Raw genomic sequence first — 23900 nt, 5'->3', positions numbered from 1 at the left:
TGAACATTAATATGGAAGTTTTTGTGTGGACATGTTTTCATTTCTCTCAGGTATTTACTTAGGAGTGAAACCGCTAGGTCAAATGGTAACTCTATGTTTAGTCTTTTGAGGAGCTGCCAGACTGACTGTCCAAGTGGGTGCACCATTTTACATTCCCACCAGCAATGTGTGAGGGTTCCAGTTTCTCCAGATCCTCACCAACGCTTGTTATTTTCCTCTTGTTATACCCATACCACTGTGTGTGAACCGATAACTCATTGTAGTTTTACTTTGCATTTCTCTGATGACTAACAATGTTGAGGATATTTTCACGTGCATATTGGCCATCTGTATATGTTCTTTGGAAAAATGTCTATCCAAATCCTTTGCCTATTTTTTAATTTGTGTTATTTATCTTTTATTACTGAGCTGTAAAAATTCTTTTATATATTCTATATACAAAGTGCCTTATCAGACATATGATTTGCAAATATTTTATTCTATCCTGTGGCCTGTCTTTTCACTCTCTTGATAGCGTCCTTTGAGGAACAAAAGTTTAAAATTTCGATGAAGTCCAATTTATCTACTTTTTCTTTGGCTGCTTGTGCTTTTGGTGTTGTATCTAAGGAATCATCGCCTAATTCAAGGTCATGAAGATTTACTCTAAGAGTTTAATCACTTAAGCTCTTACCTTTAGGTCTTTGATCCATTTTGAGTTAATTTTCATATGAGGTAGGGGTCCCAATTCATTCCTTTGCATGGGATATCCAGTTACCCCAGCACCATTTATTGAAAATACTATTTTTCCCCCACTGGTCTTGTGGGTGCACACTTATCAAAAATCAACTGAGTTTCGGAACTCTAGATTCTATTCCATTGATCTATATGTCTATTCTTATGCCAGGACCAAACTGTCCTGATTATTATTTGTGAGTCATTACATTTTAAAGGGGTTGATTTGATCCCTGTTAATCTCTTTTAAAGATACATTTAAAATTATTTATTTTCCTAATCATAACAGAGGTAAATACACAGAAAAAATACATAAGCAATGTGAAGTAAAATATGTAAGTGGTCTACTCTCACTGCTCATTTTCCCCAACCAATGGTAACAACTTAGCGTATATCCTTCCAGACATTTTTATGTGCCAGTGCATAGCTAAAGACGTGACAAAGACAGACAGAGATATGTTCTATGGTGTCAGAGACTGAATTGTGTCCCCCAAAAATATCTGTCAGCTTGGCTAGGCCATGATTCCTAGTATTATGTGATTTTCCATCATTTGTCATCTGATGTGATTTTCCTGTGTTGTAAATCCTATCTCTACGATGTTAATGAGATGGGATTACAGCAGTTATGTAAACTCAATCTACAAGATTAATCTACAATTTAAGCCAATCTCTTTTGAGATATAAAAGAGAGAAGCAAGCAGACTCGGGGACCTAATGCCACCAAGAAAGCAGCACCCGAAGCAGGGCGTGTCCTTTGGACCCAGGGTTTCTGTGCAGAGAAGCTCCTAGATCAGGGGAAGATTTATGACAAGGATCTTCCCCCAGAGCCGACAGAGAGAGAGGGCCTTTCCCTGGACCTGGCACCTGCATCTGGCCTTCTAGCCTACTAGACTGTCAGAGAACAAACTTTTGTTTGTTGAAGCCATCCACTTGTGGTGTTTCTGTTATAGCAGCACTAGATAACCATTTTTTTTAGATAACCAAGACAGACATATATGAATACATTAAGCATTTATTGCTACAATTCTACAACTTGAATTTTTATCCATAAATAAAGAGCATCTTTCTATATCAACAAACATAAATGCATATCCTTTATATGGTGCAAACAGTTAAAGTCTTGACTACTAGTGGAAAGGTTGGTGGTTCAAATCTACCCAGAGGTGCCTTGGAAGACAGGCCTGGCAATCTGCTTCCAAATGATCACAACCTTGAAAACCTTATGGAGCAGTTCTATTCTGCATACACGGGGTACCCATGAGTCAGAATTGACTCAAAAGCAACTAAACAACAACAACAATGGGATTGCATAACATGGAGATATGAGTCTGAAGCTCAGGACAAGTCAAAGATAGAGGTATCGTTTGAGAATCATCTATATAGTGGTAGTTAAAGTCATGTGGGTGGATGAGATCACGGAAGGAGAGCATGATATCAGGCAGAAAGTGCACCTACGTTGGGCAGTAGGTCATCTGAGTTTTGGCACTAATAGCCAAGAGTGGAAAATTCACTTAATCTTCTCAAGGTTCAGTTTATCCTCAAAACAACTGATGCAAAATGCTACTATCTCCATGGAACATTTGTGGGACCAAATGGGAAAATATACATAGTGTTCCTTGAAGTCCATGGGAAAAAAATGCTATAAGAGTAAGTTATTATCACACAGTATCTCCATTACTTGACCTAATCTGAATTAGTCAGGGTGCTGTCAGAATTACATACCTCTCTCTCCACTTTTTGCCCTAATCTGTAAACAACAATACTCTTTAGTCCTAGCACATCTGTTTCAGTGGAATGAAATGGGGGTAGTAATCTCTCCCTAAGCTTCAGCTATGTCTGCTTGTACACCAGGACAACCAAGTGATTTTGATAACCTGTTATTTCCCTCGACAATATTTTTTTAAAAAACTATTTTCTTCTAAAAACATAATTTAAAAATCGTCACATCAGACAGTTTTGTATAGACAGGTCTAATCCACTGGAAAAAAAAAGATTTAAAAACATTAAAACCCTTTAACTTACAAAAAATAACAAATTGTTGGGAATATTCTATGAACCTATCAAGAGGTTATCCATTTGGTGTTACAGTCCTAACTTAAAGGAATTCACAATCTAGGGAAATAAGATTAACATAACATGAATGACACAACAAGAGATGACTATAAGATAGTACATAATGAAGTGGAGAGTGATATTAGATAACTCAGAAAACAATACTGTACTTGACAAATGGATTCACCACTGGGCTCCTTTGAATTCCTTTTAGCTCTAAACTTTACTTGATTGTAAATAGAAAGCTCTCCTACTGAATCTATAGAAATTCAATTTGTAAAACCTTTACAGAAATACTATTGTACTAATTAGCATATAGTTGAAAGATACAAAGAAAACGCAACTAAAAATAGTTACGCTCCTATTCTGAAATCCAGTGAAAAAAGATACCTTTGACATATTTTGGGTAATGAATTAGGAAAGGGCGGATTGCTCATGAAAAGCAATTAAGTAGTTAACTTCCAACTACCTTTATCTCCTTGCCACCAGGTCATAAAGCCAGGGTAGCTGTAGAAAGTGCTTGGGAGAACTAGTCAGTCTTTTAGCCTTTAAGTTGAACTGAATATATAACTGAATATATCCACTTAGTTATCACCTCCCTTCTTAATCATCTCTAAGCCTCAGTAGGAAAGGTGTGCAATTGCTTTTTGCATTTAGCTATTCTGTGGCTGGGCTATATAAATTCTGATGAAATAAATACATAGCAATGTACTAGTTTCTGTAATGTCTCCAAGTTGATTTGATATTTGTTTGTAAATTACCCCTTTTCCCCTAGAACGTCCAGGACTCATAATACATCTTCTATAAAAAGTTTGAAATCTTAGAGAAATGGCTAGAAGCCCAAGAACATTCTTTAGCATTTCCCTAGGACTTTATAGTGGATTTATCCATAAACATTTAACTACTAGAAAACAAATCTAGATACCCATTTGTCTTTTGGGGGAGGGAGTAGAGCCTGATTTGTCTAATTGGAGACCCCATGACAGATTCTTTCTGTTTATTATGTAATAAAGGCATGAAAAAAAATCAACTTGTAGCATAATAATTATATGGAAGTTGGGTTCAAGCCACATTCTATCCTCTGAAGAAAGTTCATTTAATAAGTTTGTCTCAAATACCCCTCGCCCATTTTCTACAAATATAAAAGATGAATTGTGTGGCTTTTATTCTCATGTAGGGCCCTAAACTCATCTGCTTCCTCTGTAATGTGGCCCTCCTTTGAAATAGTAACAATATATGCCATCAGATAGAAATAAACCACAGGTACTAGCAATTCTGTATATAAACGGGCAATCTCAGTTTCCAGTAAAATACCAAGATCATGCTGAGAGGATATGAACTCATATAGTGCAATAAACAGCAATAAGATGATGATGTGAGGTTAAGAACAGAGAGCTCATGTTAAACAGAAGTGGGAGGAAAGACTGAGTCCACTGAATTGTTTGGTAGGTTGATGTCAGGGAGCTTCCCTTTCTTTCTGGGTTAGAAAGCTTATGTCCCCAAGCATAAACAGGAGAATGGCATGCCTTAGACTGGGCTCTAGGCAGCTATATAGTTGAATTTGAGAATACTTCCAACCCTTTTTATTGTTGTTGTTGTTGTTAGGCGCTGTCAAGTCAGCTCTGACTCATAGTGACCCTATGTACAACAGAACAAAACACTGCCCGGTCCTGGACCATCTTCACAATCATTGTTATGCTTGAGCCCATTGCTGCAGCCACTGTGTCAATTCATCTCATGGACGGTCTTCCTCTTTTTCTTTTTCACCGACCCTCTACTTTACCAAGCATGATGTCCTTCTCCATTGACTGATCCCTCCTGATAACATGTTCAAAGTATGTGAGATGTAGTGTCACCATCCTTGCTTCTAAGGAGCATTCTACCATACTTCTCCCAAGACAGATTTGTTTGTTTGGCAGTCCGTGATATATTCAATATTCTTCACCAACACCATAATTCAAAGGCATCAATTCTTCTTCAGTCTTCCTTATTCATTGTCCAGATTTCACATGCATATAAGGCAGTTGAAAATACCATGGCTTGAGACAGGCACACCCTAGTCTTCTAGGTGACATCTTTGATTTTCAACACTTTAAAGAGGTCTTTTGAAGCAGATTTGCCAAATGCAATGCGTCTTTTGATTTCTTGACTGCTGCTTCCATGGGTGTTGACTATGGATCCAAGTAAAATGAAATTCTTGACCACCTCAATCTTTTGTTCATTTATCATAATTTTGCTTCTTGGTCCAGTTGTGAGGAATTTGTTTTCTTTTTTTTGAGGTGTAATCCACACTGAAGGCTGTGGTCTTTGATCTTCATGAGTAAGTGCTTCAAGTCCTCTTCACTTTCAGCAAGCAAGGTTGTGTAATCTGCATAACACAGGTTGTTAATGAGTCTTCCTCCAATCCTGATGCCCTGTTCTTCATATAGTCCAGCTTCTAGGATTATTTGCTCCACATACACATTGAATAAGTATGTTGAAAGGATATAACTCTGACACACCTGTCCTGACTTTAAACCACGCAGTATCCCCTTGTTCTGTTCGAACGACTGCCTCTTGGTCTACGTACAGGCTTCTCATGAGCACAATTAAGTGTTCTGGAATTCCCATTCTTCCCAATGTTGTCCATAATTTGTTATGATCCACACAGTCGAATGCCTCTACATGGTCAATAAAATACAGGTAAACATCTTTCGGGCATTCTCGAATTTCAGCCAGGATCCACCTGACATCAGTTATGATATCCCTGGTTCTGTGTCCTCTTCTGAATCTGGCCTGAATTCCTGGCAGTTTCCTGTTGATACACTGCTGCAGCCGCTTTTCAATGATCTTTAGCAAAATTTTACTTGTGTATGATATTAATGATATTGTTCAGTAATTTCCACATTCTGTTGGATCATCTTTCTTTGGGATAGGTGTAAATATGCATCTCTTCCAGTCAGTTGGCCAGGTAGCTGTCTCCCAAATTTCTTCGCATAGACGAGTGAGCACTTCCAGTGCTGCATCCGTTTGTAGAAATATCTCAATTGGTGTTCTGTCAATTCCTGAAGCCTTGTTTTTCGCCAATGCCTTCAGTGCAGCTTGGACTTCTTCCTCCAGTACCATTACTTCCTGAGCATATGCTACCTCCTGAAACGTCTGAATGTCGACCAGTTCTCTTTGGTATAGTGACTCTGTGTATTCCTTCCGTCTTCTTTTGATGCTTCCTGCGTTGTTTAATATTTTTTCCACAGAATCCTTCAAACTGCAACTTGAGGTTTGAATTTTTTCTTCAGTTCTTTAAGCCTGAGAAATGCCTAGTCTGTTCTTCCCTTCTGGTTTTCTATCTCCAGCTCTTTGCACATGTCATTATAATACTTTACTTTGTCTTTTTGAGCTGCCCTTTGTAATCTTCTGTTCAGCTCTTTTATTTCATCATTTCTTCCTTTCGCTTTAGGTACTCGACGTTCAAGAGCAAGTTTCAGAGTCTCTTCTGACATCCATTTAGGTCTTTTCTTTCTCTCATGTCTTTTTAATGACCTCTTGCTGTCTTCATGTATGATGTTCTTGATGTCATTCCACAACTCATCTGGTCTTTGGTTATTAGTGTTCAACGGGTCAAATCTATTTTTGAGATGGTCTCTAAGTTCAGGAGGGATATACTCAAGGTCATACTTTGGCCCTCATGGACTTGTTCTAATTTTCTTCAGCTTTGGCTTGAACTTGCATATTAGCAATTGATGGTCTGTTCCACAGTCAGTCTCCGGCCTTTTCTGACTGATGATATTGAACTTTTCCATCGTCTCTTTCCACAGATGTAGTCGATTTGATTCCTGTGTATTCCATCCAGCGAGGTCCATGTGTATAGTCACCATATACATTGGTCAAACAGGTATTTGCAATGAAGAGTTGTTGGTATTGCAAAATTCTGTCATGGGATCCCTGGCATCATTTCTATCACCAAGGTCGTATTTTCCAACTACCGATCCTTCTTTCTTTCACATTCCAATCATTGCTAATTATGAATGCATTCTGATTGCATGTTAGATCAATTTCAGACTGCAGGAGTTGGTAAAACACTTCAATTTCTTCATATTTGGGCTTACTGCATAAATTTAAATAACAGGTGTATTAACTGGTCTTCCTTGTAGGAGTATGGATATTATCCTATCACTGAAAGCATTGTACTTCAGGATAGATCTTGAAATGTTCTTTTTGATGATGAATGCAACACCATTCCTCTTCAAGTTGCCATTCCCAGTACTTTTAGACTATATTATCTTCCAATTCAAAATGGCCAATACCAGTGCACTTCAGCTCACTAATGCCCAGGATATTGATGTTTATGCGTTCCATTTCATTTTTGACGATTTCCAATTTTCCTGGAATCATACCTCATACATTCCACATTCCAATTATTAATGGATGTTTGCAACTGTTTCTTCTCATTTTGTGTCATGCCACATCAGCAAATGAAGGTCCACAAAGCTTGACTCCATCCGTGTCGTTAAGGTCGACTCTACTTCAAGGAGGCAGCTCTTCCCTAGTCCTCTTTTGAGTGTCTTTCAACTTGAGGGGCTCATCTTCCAGCACCATATTAGACAATGTTCCGTTGCTATTCATAAGGTTTTCCCTGGCTAATTCTTTTCAGAAGTAGACTGCCAGGTCCTTCTTCTTAGTCTGTCTTAGTCTGGAAGCTCAACTGAAACCTGTCCACCATGGGTGACCCAGCTGGTATCTGAATACCACTGGTGTAGCTTCCAGCATCACAGCAGCATCCAAGCCCCTACAGTACGACAAACTGACAGATGTGTGACGGAATCTTTTTTATAGATAGGCCAAATATTCTGGTGCCATTTTATCTATGAGGAACTTGAGGCCTACAAAGGTAAGAAGACCTCTTGAAGCTTGATAAGCAGCAAGCAGATGATGTATAAGTCACACACTTCTTATCCCAAAATTCCAGATGATTTAGAGATGCTAGCTAAATGATCAGTTAACAGTTATTTTTTAAATAAAATATATGCTCGGAGGATTCAAAGCCTCTGAGTAGAAAAACTTCTAAGAGTGGGGTTCTCACAGTAAAATGTAAAGCCTCCCAAAACAAATAAACTAACCTGAGGTATGTTTGGAAGTTGAGATCGTGAGAAACACGTAAGTATATTATATCCATCAGGCCAAGTGGGTAATTTAAATCTCTCACACATCTCCCAGTAATATGATGCCGCAGCATTTTCTGGCTCAGGACCATTTGATCCCAGAGTGGCCTGAATATCCTGCTTTTTGTCAAGAAGAGGCAGCTGAAGGATACCAGAGCTTCCTTTGTAGCTGCACCCAGTTCTGGGTTCAAAATCCTTCTCCCTCTGGAAAGAACTATCAGACAGTGTTTGGGGGAAGATATTTAAAGGAGTTTCCAACACAACAGATGTTTGATGAGACCAGAATTGGTCAAATAATTATATTTTTCTTACCTTATCTCTTGCAGCTTCTTGATCTACCAACCCACCCATTGCCATCGAGTCGATTTCGACTCACAGCGACCCTATCAGACAGAGTAGAACTGCCCCACAGGGTTTCCAAGGAGCACCTGGTGGATTCGAACTGCCAACCTCTTGATTAGCAGCCGTAACTCTTAACCACTATGCCACCAGGGTTTCCTGATCTACCAAAGCATGTTATTAATCAGTTCTAGTTGTTTCCTTTGGATAAGCTTTGTCTCCTGAGATACATTATAAATAATACAAGAGCCTAGTGTACTTAATAGATGAATCTTGAAGCTGTTTCACAATATGAGTAGAGAAATTCTCTGAATGTGATTGTGAATGGGACAGGTTGTATTTAATGTGCCTGAGAGTAAGCCTATTTGTTAGGGCACACAAAGTTGAAAATATCTGCATCCCAAATAGTTGACAGCGGGGGAGAAAAGTAGCTGGAAAAAAAAAGATATGGATGAATTATATTGTTAGTAATAGAAATTCTTCTTTCAAGCCTGAAGAATATTTTGATAGATCACCAACATCTACCGAAAAAGGGCAACAGTCTTTGTCTGATTTTATTCTAGAAACAGAGGACCACTGGAATGAGAGGTGCTGCATTTTGGGGAGTCAAAAAAGTTTCAAGTAGAAAGCAACTTCATACTCCATCATGTGTTCAAATACACTGCCAGATGTATGCAGATTTTTAAGATGGGTAGACTGTCTCCTCTCTACCATTGTTTTTACAATTAAAAAATTCCATGCACATTTAGCTCATATACAATGGCGACGTTTCTTAGAATCATAATGGAGGAAAAACCCACTCATTCCAGAACACCATGTAAGAGGTTTGAAAAGGACCCTGCCATGGGTAATTTTAGGCAAAATTTGCTCTTGGTCCCAGTACCTCCTCATTGGTTGCTACCCAGCTATACATAGGGCTCTAAATTAGGATGGCAAAACTTAGCCTCACGTAGTCTGGACATGTTATCAGGAGAGACCAGTCCCTAGAGAGGGACATGATGCTTGGTAAAGTAGAGGGTCAGTGAAAAAGAGGCGGGCCCTCAATGAGATGGATTGACACTGTGGCTGCAACAATGGGCTCAAACATAGTAAGGACTGTGAAGATGGTGCAGGACCAGGTAGTGTTTCCTTCCGTTGTACACAGGTTCACTATGAATGGGAACCAACTCAAGGGCACCTAACAACAGTGCTCTGTAGGTTTACTCAATCCCTCACCTCCAGTTAACAGTTATCTGTTCAGGGACACATTTTTTTCTAATCCTGCTCTCTGACAGAGGCTAGTGTTCAAATATAATGAATGAATCTGTGTAAATATGTTACAGTATATAAATATGTTACCACTTGCAAGCAAGAATGTTTTAGTGGAGACCTTGTAGAGATAAGAACAGAACATGCAACACAAAGAGATGAGTTTAAAGCTGAAAATTAAAGGACAGAATATTTGGGGGCTAATGAGGACAATACTCACGCTGTATCTCCACCCGACAGATTTTTGATACTTATTCACTCTCACTCGCCTTCCTATTTCAGGTAAAGCGGTCTGCAAAACCAATAACAAAATGTTATTAGACCCATTGGTACTCCCTGAAAATGATTTATGCTTAAATACTTTGTGCTTCTTTAGTGCTCAAAGATAATATTATTCGTCTCTCAATTTTCACAGTTTTAATAAAAAATAATCAGATTTTTACTATATACAAAAACTTGATAACAAATTCTAGTAACAAATTTAACTGCAATAGCAATGAGACAATTGCAATTTGATATTAGTAAAGTCCGATTCTCCCTTACGAAACCATCTACAGGTTGAACATGACTTTTAAGTATTTCAAAAGTCTCAAGTATCTAAAAAGTTGATTAACTGTGGGTCAAGTTCTCTCAAGTTAAAACAAGGAAGCAAGTATAACCATTTTAGAGTGTGCCACTAAAAACGTATAAAGTTGGTCATTTAGAAGCCATGGTTTGTAGGGCAAAATGAATCCACGAAGAGTCAAAACCCTTGAAACTCACATTGGTTTGTAACATTTGGCATTCCCTGGCAAAGCAAAAAGCATGCAACTCTTTAAATAGTTTCAACAATTCACTCCCTGCACCAACTGGAAAAGAAGAATTTGTGGCATTGAAAATAGCTCAGTGAATCTGTATAGTTTTCAAACACAGTATTTGCGAGCTTTCCTTTAGGGTGTAGTGAAATCAATTTTTTTTTTGACCTTTGCTATGTTCATGCTAATATTATCTTGGGAAAGTGAGATAGTCATGCTAAAGAAAGAGAACAGAAATCAGTGCTTAGCAAATTCTATGACAATATGTTCTGAAGCGTGACAAAACTTCATGAATGTTAGCGGGAACAGTGCCAATTAAACTGTCTCTCTTGCTCATCTGTCAGAAAATACATGAAAAATGTGCATCTCTGAAAGTTCTTCTCTTCTACCTGTCATTGAGTCTCTAATGGCCTCAATTCTCAGAAGGGATGTTTGGTGAGGGAAAAGAATATTATGGAGAAACAGCAGGATTAACACAATATTAGAGAAAATCTCCTATTTGCTCTCCCTGGAAACAATCAACTAGAAATAGATAAGAATGCAGATCTTTTCCTCTGCATTATAGTATAGCAAAATATGTGGAACTTTCACTTGGAGTGAAGTCTTTTTATGTGAAAATATAATAAATACACTAATTAATATAAATAATATTGAATGATAAATATAATAAATCTAGATTGATATAATTTAAATTATATATAGCAACGATTTTAAACTAACTACACTAGTTCCTGAACTGTTTATCCCAAAGGCAGTGTCCCTTAGGGGAGTAGAATACAAAGTGGATATAATATTACCTTACGAGCACTCATTACTTTAACGGCTGTAAACGCACCAGTCTTTTCATGGAGACCCTGAAACACAGGATAGTGATAAGCATCAAATGCTGGCTAGATAACCCAGCAATCAAGAAGAAAGCAAAGTAAGAAAATAAAATGAAATAAAAATAAATAAGGTCAAACACTATAGCACCCTATAAAATATTACACAGAGATTAAATATAAGGTATTATATAGAGAAGAAAATAAGAAATTATTAACATTTTAAAAGATACCCCCACTATTTCACTTGAAGAGTCAAGCAAGTTTATGGAGTAAATTTGCTTTTTTGTTTGTATTAAATAGTGGATATAACTGGCCATTTAAATTACTGCTTTCTTATTATCTTTAGTCTAGGTTTATATGGCACCAAACATCAGATGAAGTGTGAAAAATTCAGGTTTCAGATGAGGAATAAAAGGAGATATTCTACTGAACAGTTTTTTTCAGCTGGTTATGTGGTACCATGCAGACATTTTTCCACTGGACCCTTCTTGATACACATAAACAAACTTCTCCATAATGATTACTATAAGAGTGATACATTATTAATTCAATGGTCTCCAGACCAGTACGTCCTAGATCATATAAAGCAGAGGTTATGAAAGGAGAAAGTTCTGGAAGATTCTTTCTTATTGAAAAATTATGAGTAGTAAGAACTTAGTCTTATCCTAAATGCAATTAAAGTTACAGATTTATAATTTAAAGAATGGACATATAGGTTTGGAATCAAAACTCTTAATTTGTAGCTGGTACCTTTAAAAAAAATAATTCAAGCTGTAGTCACAGAAAAAATTTTTAGTCAGCTGCAGTAAGGCTTCAACTTAAAACAGAATGCCTTCTCTGATAGTTTCCTAGCAGAAGATTTGTATCTGGGGCATTCGAACCAAACAACTGTCACTAATCGCTGCTCCCATGTGAAAGACAGCAACAGTTTTACGGAGAATGATCACACGAGGGCTGGTACACCCTGATACTATTGTTAATTAGTTTTGATAATATTGTTAATATTCCTGAAAAGAAGGAATTTATGTCTTTTGCAGATTTCCTCACTTCTGCAAATCTGCAAAAGACATAGATTGCTTAATTTCAGGAATTCGACATTCAAATATATTGATAGTTTGTTATCAAAACTCTTTTATAAATCATTTACTTGGAACTATGTGAATACCTTTTTTTTAGATCATCTCTACTGTTTTACCATCAAAATAAAGCCATTTGATCAAAAACTGCTCTAACATGACCACCAATGTTACATGTTACATATGAGTATCCACACTCCTCCACTTTGCTCACTGATCAGACAGGATTTGAGCCCATTCAATCCTAGCGAGCAACCTTCTCCTAGCAATACTTTTCCATGATCAGAAGCCACTGTCTGTGAATGGGGTCATGTGTCAGAAATGTATCAGAAGACTTTCCAGGAAAAACAGTAACTCTAGACACACTGGCACCTTGACTTAATCCCAGTTCTTGCCAAAAAAATTAAGCATTAAACAACTATACTGGTTAGATGGTTGTAGCATTGATAGGAAGTGGCGGCGGGTTGCTGATTGCTGGGAGAGCCAGGTCAGGGCTAGAAGAGACGGATGGAAACTAAGCAATTATGTACTGAACTTGGGATAGGGTTCATAAACTAGTTCTGAAAAAAAGGAAATGCCTAGAATCAGACGACAAGTTTAGGGTGGGACGTGCTAACTACCCAAAGATACAATTTCTAAAGGAAAAAAAAAAAGTTGGAACTTATTGATTGGAAAAGTAGAAATCCAAGATCGAGATCAGCTTGCTTAACCTAAAATCTTGGAAAAAATACCAAAGGCAAAATCAGGGCTACATGAGAAATGTAAATGAGTCAGAGTTTGTAAGAATCAATCCACAAAGCAATAGTACCAAGTTCTAGAAACAATCTTCTCTTTCCTCAGAGAACAATCAACTCCTCTGCAATCTGTTTAGCTGGAGTTTTGCTTTTACATTTTTCAAAAGAGCATGATCTTTTGTTATCTTGTCATTTATCTTAACTTGGGCAGCCTGTTTGGATGAGGTGAGATTATTTTCCACTGGACAGCTCCAGAAAGAGTTTTAAGGTGTTCTTCTTTTTATAGGATTATGACAAAACCTGCAGTTTAGCTGAGTTTATAAAAACATTTGAATATGTTGGATGTCTCTCAAGTTTATTAACTTCTCTGAGAGAAATTATATATTAATTTAGCCTTTTTCATGAACTAGAAAGTATTATTTTCCTAATTATTCATATAAACACTTCCTAGTCAAAAAACTTCCCACAGATGTATGCACAAATATAACATGTTGCAAACAGGTTGTCACACAGCCCTTAATTAGAGGAGATAAAGTGTTTCCTTCCTTGATTCTAAGAGCTCATTTACGGGCCAAAATACTATTTTGTACAACATAAAGTATTTGGCATGTCAGCAAACATATTAGCTATACATTGTCTGATCCAACCAATGGGAAGCGGTGGCCAGTAAGCTACCAAGTTTTCAATGTCTGGAATGTGCAGCCATCGTACTTACACATTAGCGAGATAACAGAATGTGACTGAAATACATCATCAACAGCCATAGAACAAAGAACATTAGGTTGATTCTATCCTCATTATCCAAGATTGTTTCTCTCACTTGAAAATGGCAATGTATCCTAAGGTGGGTTTGGGAAAATAAGCTCATTGTGCCTATAGAAGAATAAAACCCAAAGTCTTGGAACCATGTACTGGATTAATATGTCAAACCATTATATAACCGTCCACAGAAGTCTGGTATATCCAGATAACAGAAAAATGGAAAATTGCTATCTGTTAGCTAGCATTTGATAGAGTTTCCCCTGTGTCTTGACTTTTTAGAACTTTAATTTTGAAATAATTTTAAACTTAGAGACTAGTTCCAAAGACGGTAGAGAGAATTCCTGTATATCCTTCACCCAGCTTCCTCTGTTAATATCTTTTATGACCATGGTACAATTAACATTGATACAATACTCTTAACTGGACTGTAGGCTTTATTCAGCTTTCCTTAGTTTCTCCATTAATGCCACTTTTTCAATTTCTCACATTCAATTTAACTGCCATGTCTCCGTAGGCTCTTCCAATCTGTGACACTTCCTCAGTCTTCTTCATTTTTCAAGACTTTGTCACTTCTGAAGAGTACTGGTCAAGTATTTTGTAGAATCTTCCTTGATCTGAGTTTGTCTGATTTTTTCTCATGATTAGACCAAGATTATGGATTTTGGGTAATACCACAGAGGTGAAGTGACTTTCTCATCGCACCACACCAAAGGGTACATGGTATTAAAATGACTTATCGATGGGGATGTTACCCTCTGAAGAGGGATAACACTATTCTTGAGCATGTATCTGGAGAACCTGGAAGTCATCTTGAGATAAGTTAATTGTTCAGGGGTGCCATCTTGTGGTTCACTGACTGTATGGAAGCTGTTTTATGATCTAAACTGAAAGTCATGTTTTCATAGACAGATTGTCTCCCTAAATGACATGTTGAATCAGGATCTGCAAATCCAGTTTTTAGGACGTGCTTTCTTTCAGTTACGATGTCTATTTTACGACAAACTAATCTAAAACATTTCTTGTAAACACACACAGAATGACTGCTAAGAAAGAAGTTTGGGTTTTGATTCTAGATTGGATGTTAAATAACCTCACAATTGCTATTGGCCTGAGTGAACATTATATGGAAAATCACAAAGAGAGCCTTAAATTATAAATGTGGTATTTTTATCTTTTTCCTACCATCAATAATACCACCAACATGATACAGGAGCTACTAGCTGCACTGGTCTAACAATGCACCCTCAAATACTCCTTGAGTGCAAAGAGTGTCCTTTTAATTCTCCAGCATCAGAAAACAAGAAAGAGAAAATTCTCCTGGCTCTCATTCCTATCACAAGAAAAGAAATTGCTGCTTCAGTCTTTGTACAAGTTCATAGGCCCTCTCGTATTTGAGGAACAGAAGACAATACGCAGTAACAATTGCTTTATGGCCATTCCAACTCTAGGATCAAGTCTGTTGGCATTTGAAATCAAATAGTCTACCATGTTCACCTCAGTGAACTCTTTCTCTTGTCAGAAAACTCATTCAACTTATTCAAGATTAGTTATTAATATATGCAGCTCATATACTATGATTTTAGGGGCAACAGAAGGTCCACTACTCAAAATAATTCCCTCTATCACACAACCTACTACAAAACATAAAAATAATTTATTACATCCTCCATTTTATTAAGGTAATGAAATCCCTGATTATTCAAATGTTAGCTGTGGGAATGAAACATTAAGGTATTATTTGTCACTAACACTTGAACATAAATTAGATTATCAGATTAGGTGAACTGCAATGATGGCGATGAAGAAGGTAAGTTTTGATGGAAAGAGAAGCTGGAGGAAGGAAAGGAGCTCCAGGAGAGGTTGTTCCTCAGTGAAAGTGTCATACTTAAGGGAACAGGAGGGAAAAGGGGAGTGAGCATGGCTTCTCAAAACCGTGAAGGGAGAATAAAGCAAGGTGTGGGGTGATGGAAAGGTGGAGAGACAAACTGTGCCAAATCATAATTTTATTTGTGGAATTTCCAGTTTTTAAGATGTATACACTTGAAACAATTAGAGGACAAAGAAAAACGCAAGGACTAATTACTAACATAAATTCTTGAGTCCCAAATATTGTCTGTTTAAAAGGATCAAGAGAGTGTGTATATCCTACCGAGTGAAGGATTTAAGTAAGGTTTTGAGAAACTTCCCTGATGAATTTATCCCCTCACAACTATCTCTATTTCCTGGAGGCACACTCCAAAAGACAGTAATTATGGCAAACATGTATTCTCTTTGCAGGACCATTTGAAATGTTCAGTAAAGAACACAAATTTCTCAATATCGTACTTATTTCAACTTGGCAAGGATTTCTGTTCTTATTTAATTAGATAAAGAAATAAGCAACTTTATTTACTTTGCTCCCCTAGGAAAAGCAGAGTTCATTACTGTGCTATGGCTCTTCAATGGCTCCAAACTGAATCTCAGTACTTTGAATCTGTGCTATGAACAGAAAATGTGACATATCCCTGATTTTAGAATATTGGCCACATATAAAAAAAGGTTAAAAGGTACATTACTTTACACAAAAGCTAATGCAGGATAATCATTTTGTCCCTCCACCTCTCCACCATCCCCCACCTTGCTTTATTCTCCCTTCAGTTTTGAGAAGCCATGCTCACTTACCTTTTCCCGCCTCTCCATCCCTTAAGTATGACACTTTCACTGAGGAACAACCTTTCCTGGAGCTCCTCAATCACCAGCCCTTTCCTTCCTCCAACTTCTCTTTGATAATGATATATATAGTTGTATGCCATCAGTTGATTCCGACACATAGCGACCCCATATGACATAGTAGAACTGCCCATAGGCTTTCCTAGGCTGTAAACCGTATGGGAGCAGATCACCAGGTATTTTCCCCTGCGGAGCACAGAGCAGCTGGTTGGGTTTGAACCGCAGACTTTCTGGTTAGCAATCAAACGCTTAACCATTGCACGACCAAGTGCATGCTTTCTCTCTCTCTCCCTCTATCTATATAAAACAAAGGAAGGGTCATAAAAGATTTGTCCAGTTTATAGATAGAATTGTACTAATATTCATTTCAGCACCAAATTCCTCAAATCAATTTTTTTGAAAGTCAAATTGCCACATTTTAGGTTACTTCCAATTTTAGGGAATATCTCAAAAGTAATAAGCAAGGTAAACTTGTACACTGGGGAGCCAGATATAAAACTATAGGTTGTCCAACGATTGCAGAGGAAAGCTATGAATTGCAGTGTTCTGGTCATCTGAGATTTAGACCTGATGACCTTTAATTGCCTGACCAGTCCACCACGGTCCTCACCAATACTTCCTTTTGGCACACAGCTCCTCGAGAGTTCCACTTTTGTTTTTATAGGTCTGTGCTCTGCCTTTGGGACTGTTCTGATGGAGACAAACAGATAAATAGCTCTTCAGTTGTTCATTTTGCTTTCTGTTAGCAAATCTAAGAGACAGGCTTAGATGAATGCGGGGGCAAGGAGTAGTGGTAAAGCAGGGAAGAGGCGATTAATCTAGGTGAGACCCAGTCTTCTCAAATCCTCTGTAAGTACAGAACCATTGACCATGACCAAGGTACATGGGAAAATTAATTAAATATAGAAAGCGATAATGGAAAAATACAGTAAGGCAATAAAGCCTAGTTATCAAGCACATTGCTTTATCAAGGATTCAGTCACTCCGTCCATCAATAAAAGTGGGCAAACCATAAAAGTCCTTGAAGTCTGGAAATATATTTCTTTTATCTTGGTATTTCTAGTGCCTAGCACAGTGGCTGGTACATAAGACTCTTGATTTATACTGATGGAGTGAATGATGAAAAGGAGTAACTGGGAAAGCTTCCTGGAATAGGTGGAATGTCAATTTGGCCATAAAGATGGGAAGGCATCTGAACAGATTCAGAAGGGCAGGGTGGGCCCAGTGGGTGGGACTTCATGAGCAAAGCACTCTGAGGTAATGCGAGTATGAAGGCACAGTCACTGAGAAGAAAAGAAAAGGAAGAGGAGTGGGGTGACTGGTGTCCATGAAGGGAAGAGAGTTGAAAAAGAGAAAATGAGAGCATGCACTTGTTTTTTGTCACGCCAGAAACTTCCATGTACTTTTTTTAAAAAATAAAATTCTGTTTCAAAGAAGACACAGTGATCGTTGAGAAATGAGCCATCAGTAATTTAGCACTTTATGACTGGCTTTTGTTAGTTAATGGTCTGATGCAAAGTTCAGGGTTGTTAAGGCATTGAAAAACCAGCATTGAATTGTAGCAGTGATCAATTTCTTGGGGGATTACACATTTTAAACCATAACAAATGATTTAAAATAGCAATTCTGACAGCTGTGTTAGAAAAATCCATCATTCTGTGGCAGTTAATTACCACGTTTTGCCCTGGAAAGACTACAGGACAGTACTTGATGGGCTTGTAATTTGATTAGGTTAAAACAGTTTTTTAAAGAAACTGTTGTGGAAAGACTGCCGATTGCTCAGCGGTTCCTACATAGTCCTTACAGTATTTGCTTTGCCTTCTATTGGCAAATCTAAACCACATAATCTCCGAGACTTTCTTCCTTTTTAATTGGTTTTTGGTGATAGAAGGCCACAGGCACTCACTGCACTTATGTCCATCCTGTAGCCTTGTTTTTCATTTACGAAGTTTTGTCCCTCTAGTCATTTGTTTGGGTTCCAGATCTCTCCTAGCAAACAAACCAAGTGATCCTTCAAGGCGACCAAGGGTACAGCCTTAAATAGCATCCAGAGTACTTAGTGCTGTGCTGTAGAGTGATGAGACAAGGTGGCTAAGAGGATAGTTTATGTTAGCATCACATCCGTGTAGAAAAACAAAGATATGGGGCTAGAGAGGACTTTCCAAGGTCAGCAAGTCCATATCCCTGCCTCCAAGCAAGACCTTTCTGTATCTAATGCTTGAGATGGGAAGTGATGGTGGTTTGGTTCTTATTTAGAAGTCTTTACATTTTGCTTCCTTTCTTAGTCTTCATCACTATGAACAACTTCAATAAAGCCAATGGGACAGTTGGGTTAGGAGCAGTCAAGGTTAGAGGTGTGGCTGAGGTCGGAGAGGAAATAGTATAGATTGTTAGTAGTTGTGGGACAGTAGAGTGGAGGACAAGCAGGGGAGCAAATCAATCACCTTGCACCTCACATCTAATCCATCAGGAAGAATTACTTCTAATGATTGCCAAAGGAGGATATGTAGTCCCTTTGGGGAGCTCCTTAAAGGAATTAAAGAGGAAATACAGCCTATTTGGAGAGCTTCTCAAAGGGATTCTACAAACTTCAACTTCAGATTTGTTTTAAGAAACTTTAAGGAACTCATAGATGCGCAGATTTTGACAAGTGTTATTTGACAATTGACAGGTTATTAAATCTTACACTTTTTTTTAACTCCCCAAAAGCCTAGTACAGGCCACAAAAAATTATGCTTATTGCAATTTGAGGGAAAATAGTCATTTAGTTGCCAAAGGACAATAATGATTCTCTGATTCTATGCTTGTGTGAGTACCCCATCATCAAAAAGGTTTCGATACACCCGAATGCATCAAAGTTGAAAAATTCTTCTTGGGTATGACTTTCTCCTTTTGGAGAGAATTCAGAATAAGCAGGAGCAGATATTTCTGGATTTGAGCAGATGGAGCCTGGAGTTGAATAAATACTATTTTAACCTTGACACTTTAGGATTGAAGGCTTCTATAATCAACCTGCTACAATTTTCAGGGCAAGCCTTCAAAGTTACAGAGAGGGAAAAACAGAAGCTACTCTTCCTTCAAGAAGAGTAAGTCAGAGTTGTTGCTGGACTTATTAATATTCTTTATGACAGTCTTCACTTTGAGGCCACTGACAAGAAATTATCATGTCTTCACATAGATCTTAAGGGTAAATTTGCATTTAAGTTGTTTCAGCAACATAACTGAAACACATTATAAATGGATATTTTTTTTTATATTCCTGAGGCATTAAATTTCTGCCTGTTTGATCTGTTTACCTATCCAGTTCCTCCACTTGACTGGGAGCTCTCTAAGGCATATTTTCTATATATACAAATCTTCAGGGTCTAAGCACAGTGCCTGGCATATCACAGGCACTCAACAAATATGTGTTGAACTGAACCAAGGCAATCTGAACATGGAGCTCTAAATAGGGGATAAGATATATGGGCGATGGTGGGGGGCGGGAATGTAAGGATAATATTTACTCCAAGCTCTGTAGGAGAAAAGGTAGAGAGGGCCCACAATCCACTGTGCCCCAATGATACACTGGGGTTTCCTGACAAAGGCTGTGCAATGCTGCACCACAGCAGAGTTCTCCAGAAACTCAAAGGCCATTATTTGTCCATAGGTGAATTTCTTTTTACAACCTTATAATCATCTCTTTGAGTCCACTGTGAATCCACTCAAAGTTCCTCATATATCTCTTCAGTTAGAGACCCTCAAGGGAGAAGGTATGAGCTAATCAAGGCCAGAGGGCATGAGGTCACAAAAGTAATAGAAGTACCCAGGCTCTTGCCAAACTGGTACAGGTTTGGCTTGTCAGGTGACATTTTCTAATTCTCATTCATGCTTCCCCCAACCCCTGGCTGCTAATACCAAACCTCCTTCTTCACAAAATTTCTTCTGTTTATATATCCCTTGTTGTTATATCAACTATGGGGACATGAGATGGTGAGAGCTTCAAGTTCCTTACGTTTTTTTATTTTTATTTTTTCTTAGCAAATTAATTGCCCAAACCTTGGCTGGATGGAACTAAGGATTCTATACTGAAACAGAAATTTTTTAGCCAAAAAGCTACTGAAACCCCAGCATAATCCAACAGAATAATGTTTTTCCTCTTCCAGAAATCTGGGATACTCGTGGCCATGCTTATTAGAACTGTGAAAGGAGTCAGAAGAGGGCCTTCGTGGTTTCAGAGGCTTTGTAGCTTAGAAACTGTTCTGTAATTTGAGGCAGTTATGTGTGCTTATACTGCAGCTTCAACTGAGTTTTATTGCCCTTGTTATTACTCCTACAGGGAAAAATAGGTCAAAATACATAGTAACACCATTTGCAAATGGAGCTACTCTCTATTGCGCTACAGCACTGAAATGGCGAGCTGCACAAAATGGACAATACAGTTCAATGTTCTTGGCTGCAGGATACACACAACATTTTCTGGAAGTAAATAAAGAGCTACTAGTGGGCAACTAAGGGAAGACCTCAATACACTACTATGTGGCACAGCCAGGTCTACAGGGGACAAAAATACAAACCATTGTTCAGTGTTACAAACAGATGACATCTTAAAACCTTCGCTGCTGGCAACAAATTCAAGTTTAAAGTCACAGGTTGTGACTGTGCACATGCTGAGGAAACTATATAGGGATGATGTGAGATTAGGGCCCACACTCTCTGAAAACACTTCCAGGCTGCTTTATCTATAAGAGTATAATGGAATCATGATCAATGGAGAGCTAACTATTTAGTTCCCCAAGTGTGAAGCTTCCCCACAATGACATTCTTCTTTTTTCTCCTCTGAAGGATCATACACTACAAAAATAAAAAGGAACTCAGCTACCAGAAACCACTTTTGTCCCCAGATTTATTTCCTCTCAGTGCCTATTGTCTCTTATTGTTACAAAGTATATAATTTCGTTTTGTTTTATTATTTAAGGGTTGTCTGGGCTTGACTGTGGGGGAGTAGGTAAGGACATAGTCAAGGGTAAATAACCAAGCCCCCTATACGTAAACAGTTTTCAGCACACAGTGTTTTAGCACAGATTGTTTTCTTTATGAAATGCATGAATCAGTTAAAACTCATGCAAAATGCATTCCATCTGCTCAGACAGATGTAAGCTGCAGTGTTTCTAATTCTACCAAACAGAAAAACTAGTTAGAAAAAAAAAAACAAAAACACTGAGACAGATGGGCAGTAGGTGAAGAGAGAGGCTCAACCAAAAGAAGCTGCTTTGCCTCAGAATCCATCCAATCAAAACAGGCTTCTCAGTTCTCCCAAGTCTGTCCACAGAGGCACAAATGTAACAGCCGCAGATGAGTATGAAGGTAAGGTGAGAGGATGTTGATGCCTTAAAGAAAAATGTCCTTATAAACTGAATTGTCTCCATGATCTACATCAGTAATTAGTGGTTCTCAAAGGTTTTAGGAGCACCCTCAGGATCTAGTCAATGCTCTTAAGCATAGATGTAAAGAAAGTAAAGGACATCTTCAAAATCAATTTGGTAAAAAAAAAATTTTTTTTTCCATTCCAGGCCCTGCCAGCTTCAAAATGTTTGAGAGTCCTTATTTTATCCCCTATGTTGACATAGGGTTATTGCTTAATGGAGTCATCACCTTGAGTTGACCTTCATGGGTAATGTTCCACGCCTCACATGTTCACTCCCTTAACTCTCCACTTTGCTGCCCCAGACCTCTAGGATCCTGCTCTGGCCTTCTAACCTTCCTTTACGCATGTATTGGGAAGGTTTTATCTGGTGACATCCCCTTCTCATCAAGGTACTACGCGTGCAATTGGAGCAATCTGTTTTTTTGAGGGTCTTTTTAACTCTAAGGAATTACCAAGGTGGCAGGAATTTCAGCACATTTTGGCTACTACAGTGCTGGCTTTGCCCATGACAGGCTGTTTAACATCAACCCTACAGAAATGAAATCTGAAGAGTGTGAAATCAACTAAAAGGCCCACAGTTAAACCTCTCAGTATATCCTTCACAGTTGTGTGGGGGAGGGGGGGGTGTTGAGGGAAAGGGGCGGGGGAATATAGCCACACAGAGAATGCTGAGCGGAAAACTGTAACATGATAAAAGGAGAATGGTTCTAGTACACAGGACAATAAAATCCAAGCAGAGGGAGATCTTAGTTAAGTCTACCCAAAACAGGAAAGCCACGGAGGCCATGTCAAATCTAGAAGACAATATGGAAGACTAAGGATATACTTTAGCTGAAAACACACCTTTGTATCAAATATCTTGTTATTTCAAGCAAATCTATATGTACGTGTACCTATGGGAGGAGGGTGTAGTGGGTAGCAGTGTGTTCATGCAGCACTTATGATTCCTAGGTTGGAGAAAAGGAAGGGAAAATATCTAAAGGATCATAAACCTGTTGCCGTCAAGTTGATATTTTAGTATATTTGAATATTTTCACATCTCCAGTATATTCTTGAATTCAAGCACCTAATATAAGGTATAGGCAACATGGAAACGTCTAGAAACATAATGGCTACATTTTGTTAAGTCATAGGGTCTAGACCATCTCACACTGATTCTAATACCATATATCACTGTTTTAATCATAAGCTTCAGGATGGATCCGTGATTAAATTCTATGGAGCAAATTGCTAATATTTGGAAGATATACCAGCAAGCTGGTATAACAGACTGATTGACTTTTTTTTTTTAAGTTTAATTTCCATTCACAAAGAAAGAGTTTCAACTATAAAGAGCTTTGTAGAGTCAAATGCAAGCACAAATACTGTCTAAATATTACCTTAACTTGTTAAGTGTATGACAAAGTTTAGAGTTATTAAATAATAAAAAATATGCTTGATGACATTTATTTTCAAGGTGGACTTGTATACAAGGCAAGATTCAGGGATGGAGGTTCATTTCTTAGTCTGGAATTAGGGGTAAATTTAGGTGGCTTGTCTATAACCTTATCAAGATCATCCTGGTTAATCAGCAGATGTGTCCACATCTGGTTTATAGAACAGAGTACGAAGCCCGGAGAAGACACTTCACTTATACATGACATGAGCAAGACAGTATCTTTAGACGTAGTTTTGAGAATCACTTTGCTTATTCAAAGTTTTTTTAATAGACTAAACTATATTATATATAATTTAGTAAAATTGTCAAGAATGCGAATCTGAATTACTTCAAAATCTAAACTGAAGTAACTGCAATATAAAAATCAAGGGTGCCTAATAGAGAACCTTGGAAAACCCACTTCAATGATGGGGTAAGAATCACTTTTCAGTTGATTCATCAAGAATATAGCAACAAATTTTCGATTCTATACAATCCAACAAAAATTAAATGAATGCCTGTTTGCAAAGCACTGTGCTAGGAAGTATGTGATAGAAAATCTAGTGGTGCCAAAGGACTTGAAAAAAAATTGCTATCTTAGAGTAATTGTTCTTCTTACAATTTTATCTATTATATTAATTTGCTTTACAATGCTTTTTTTCCCCAAGCAATCAACACATATTTATGAG

General features: G+C 37.9%; 1 protein-coding gene across 1 annotated transcript in view; it reads right to left on the bottom strand.

Annotated features, from left to right (window-relative positions):
* Positions 1-23900, bottom strand: part of NRK (Nik related kinase) — a 156050-nt gene that overhangs the window by 82122 nt on the left and 50028 nt on the right. Inside the window, exons 3-4 of the mRNA XM_064278653.1 lie at positions 11080-11136; positions 9709-9780 (exon numbers count right to left, since the gene is read on the bottom strand). Coding sequence (XP_064134723.1) covers positions 9709-9780; positions 11080-11136 — 129 coding nt within the window. The remainder of the gene's footprint in view (positions 1-9708; positions 9781-11079; positions 11137-23900) is intronic.

Source organism: Loxodonta africana, chromosome X (genome assembly GCF_030014295.1).
Source record: "Loxodonta africana isolate mLoxAfr1 chromosome X, mLoxAfr1.hap2, whole genome shotgun sequence".
Taxonomy (NCBI): domain Eukaryota; kingdom Metazoa; phylum Chordata; class Mammalia; order Proboscidea; family Elephantidae; genus Loxodonta; species Loxodonta africana.
This window is presented reverse-complemented; position numbering and strand designations above follow the sequence as displayed.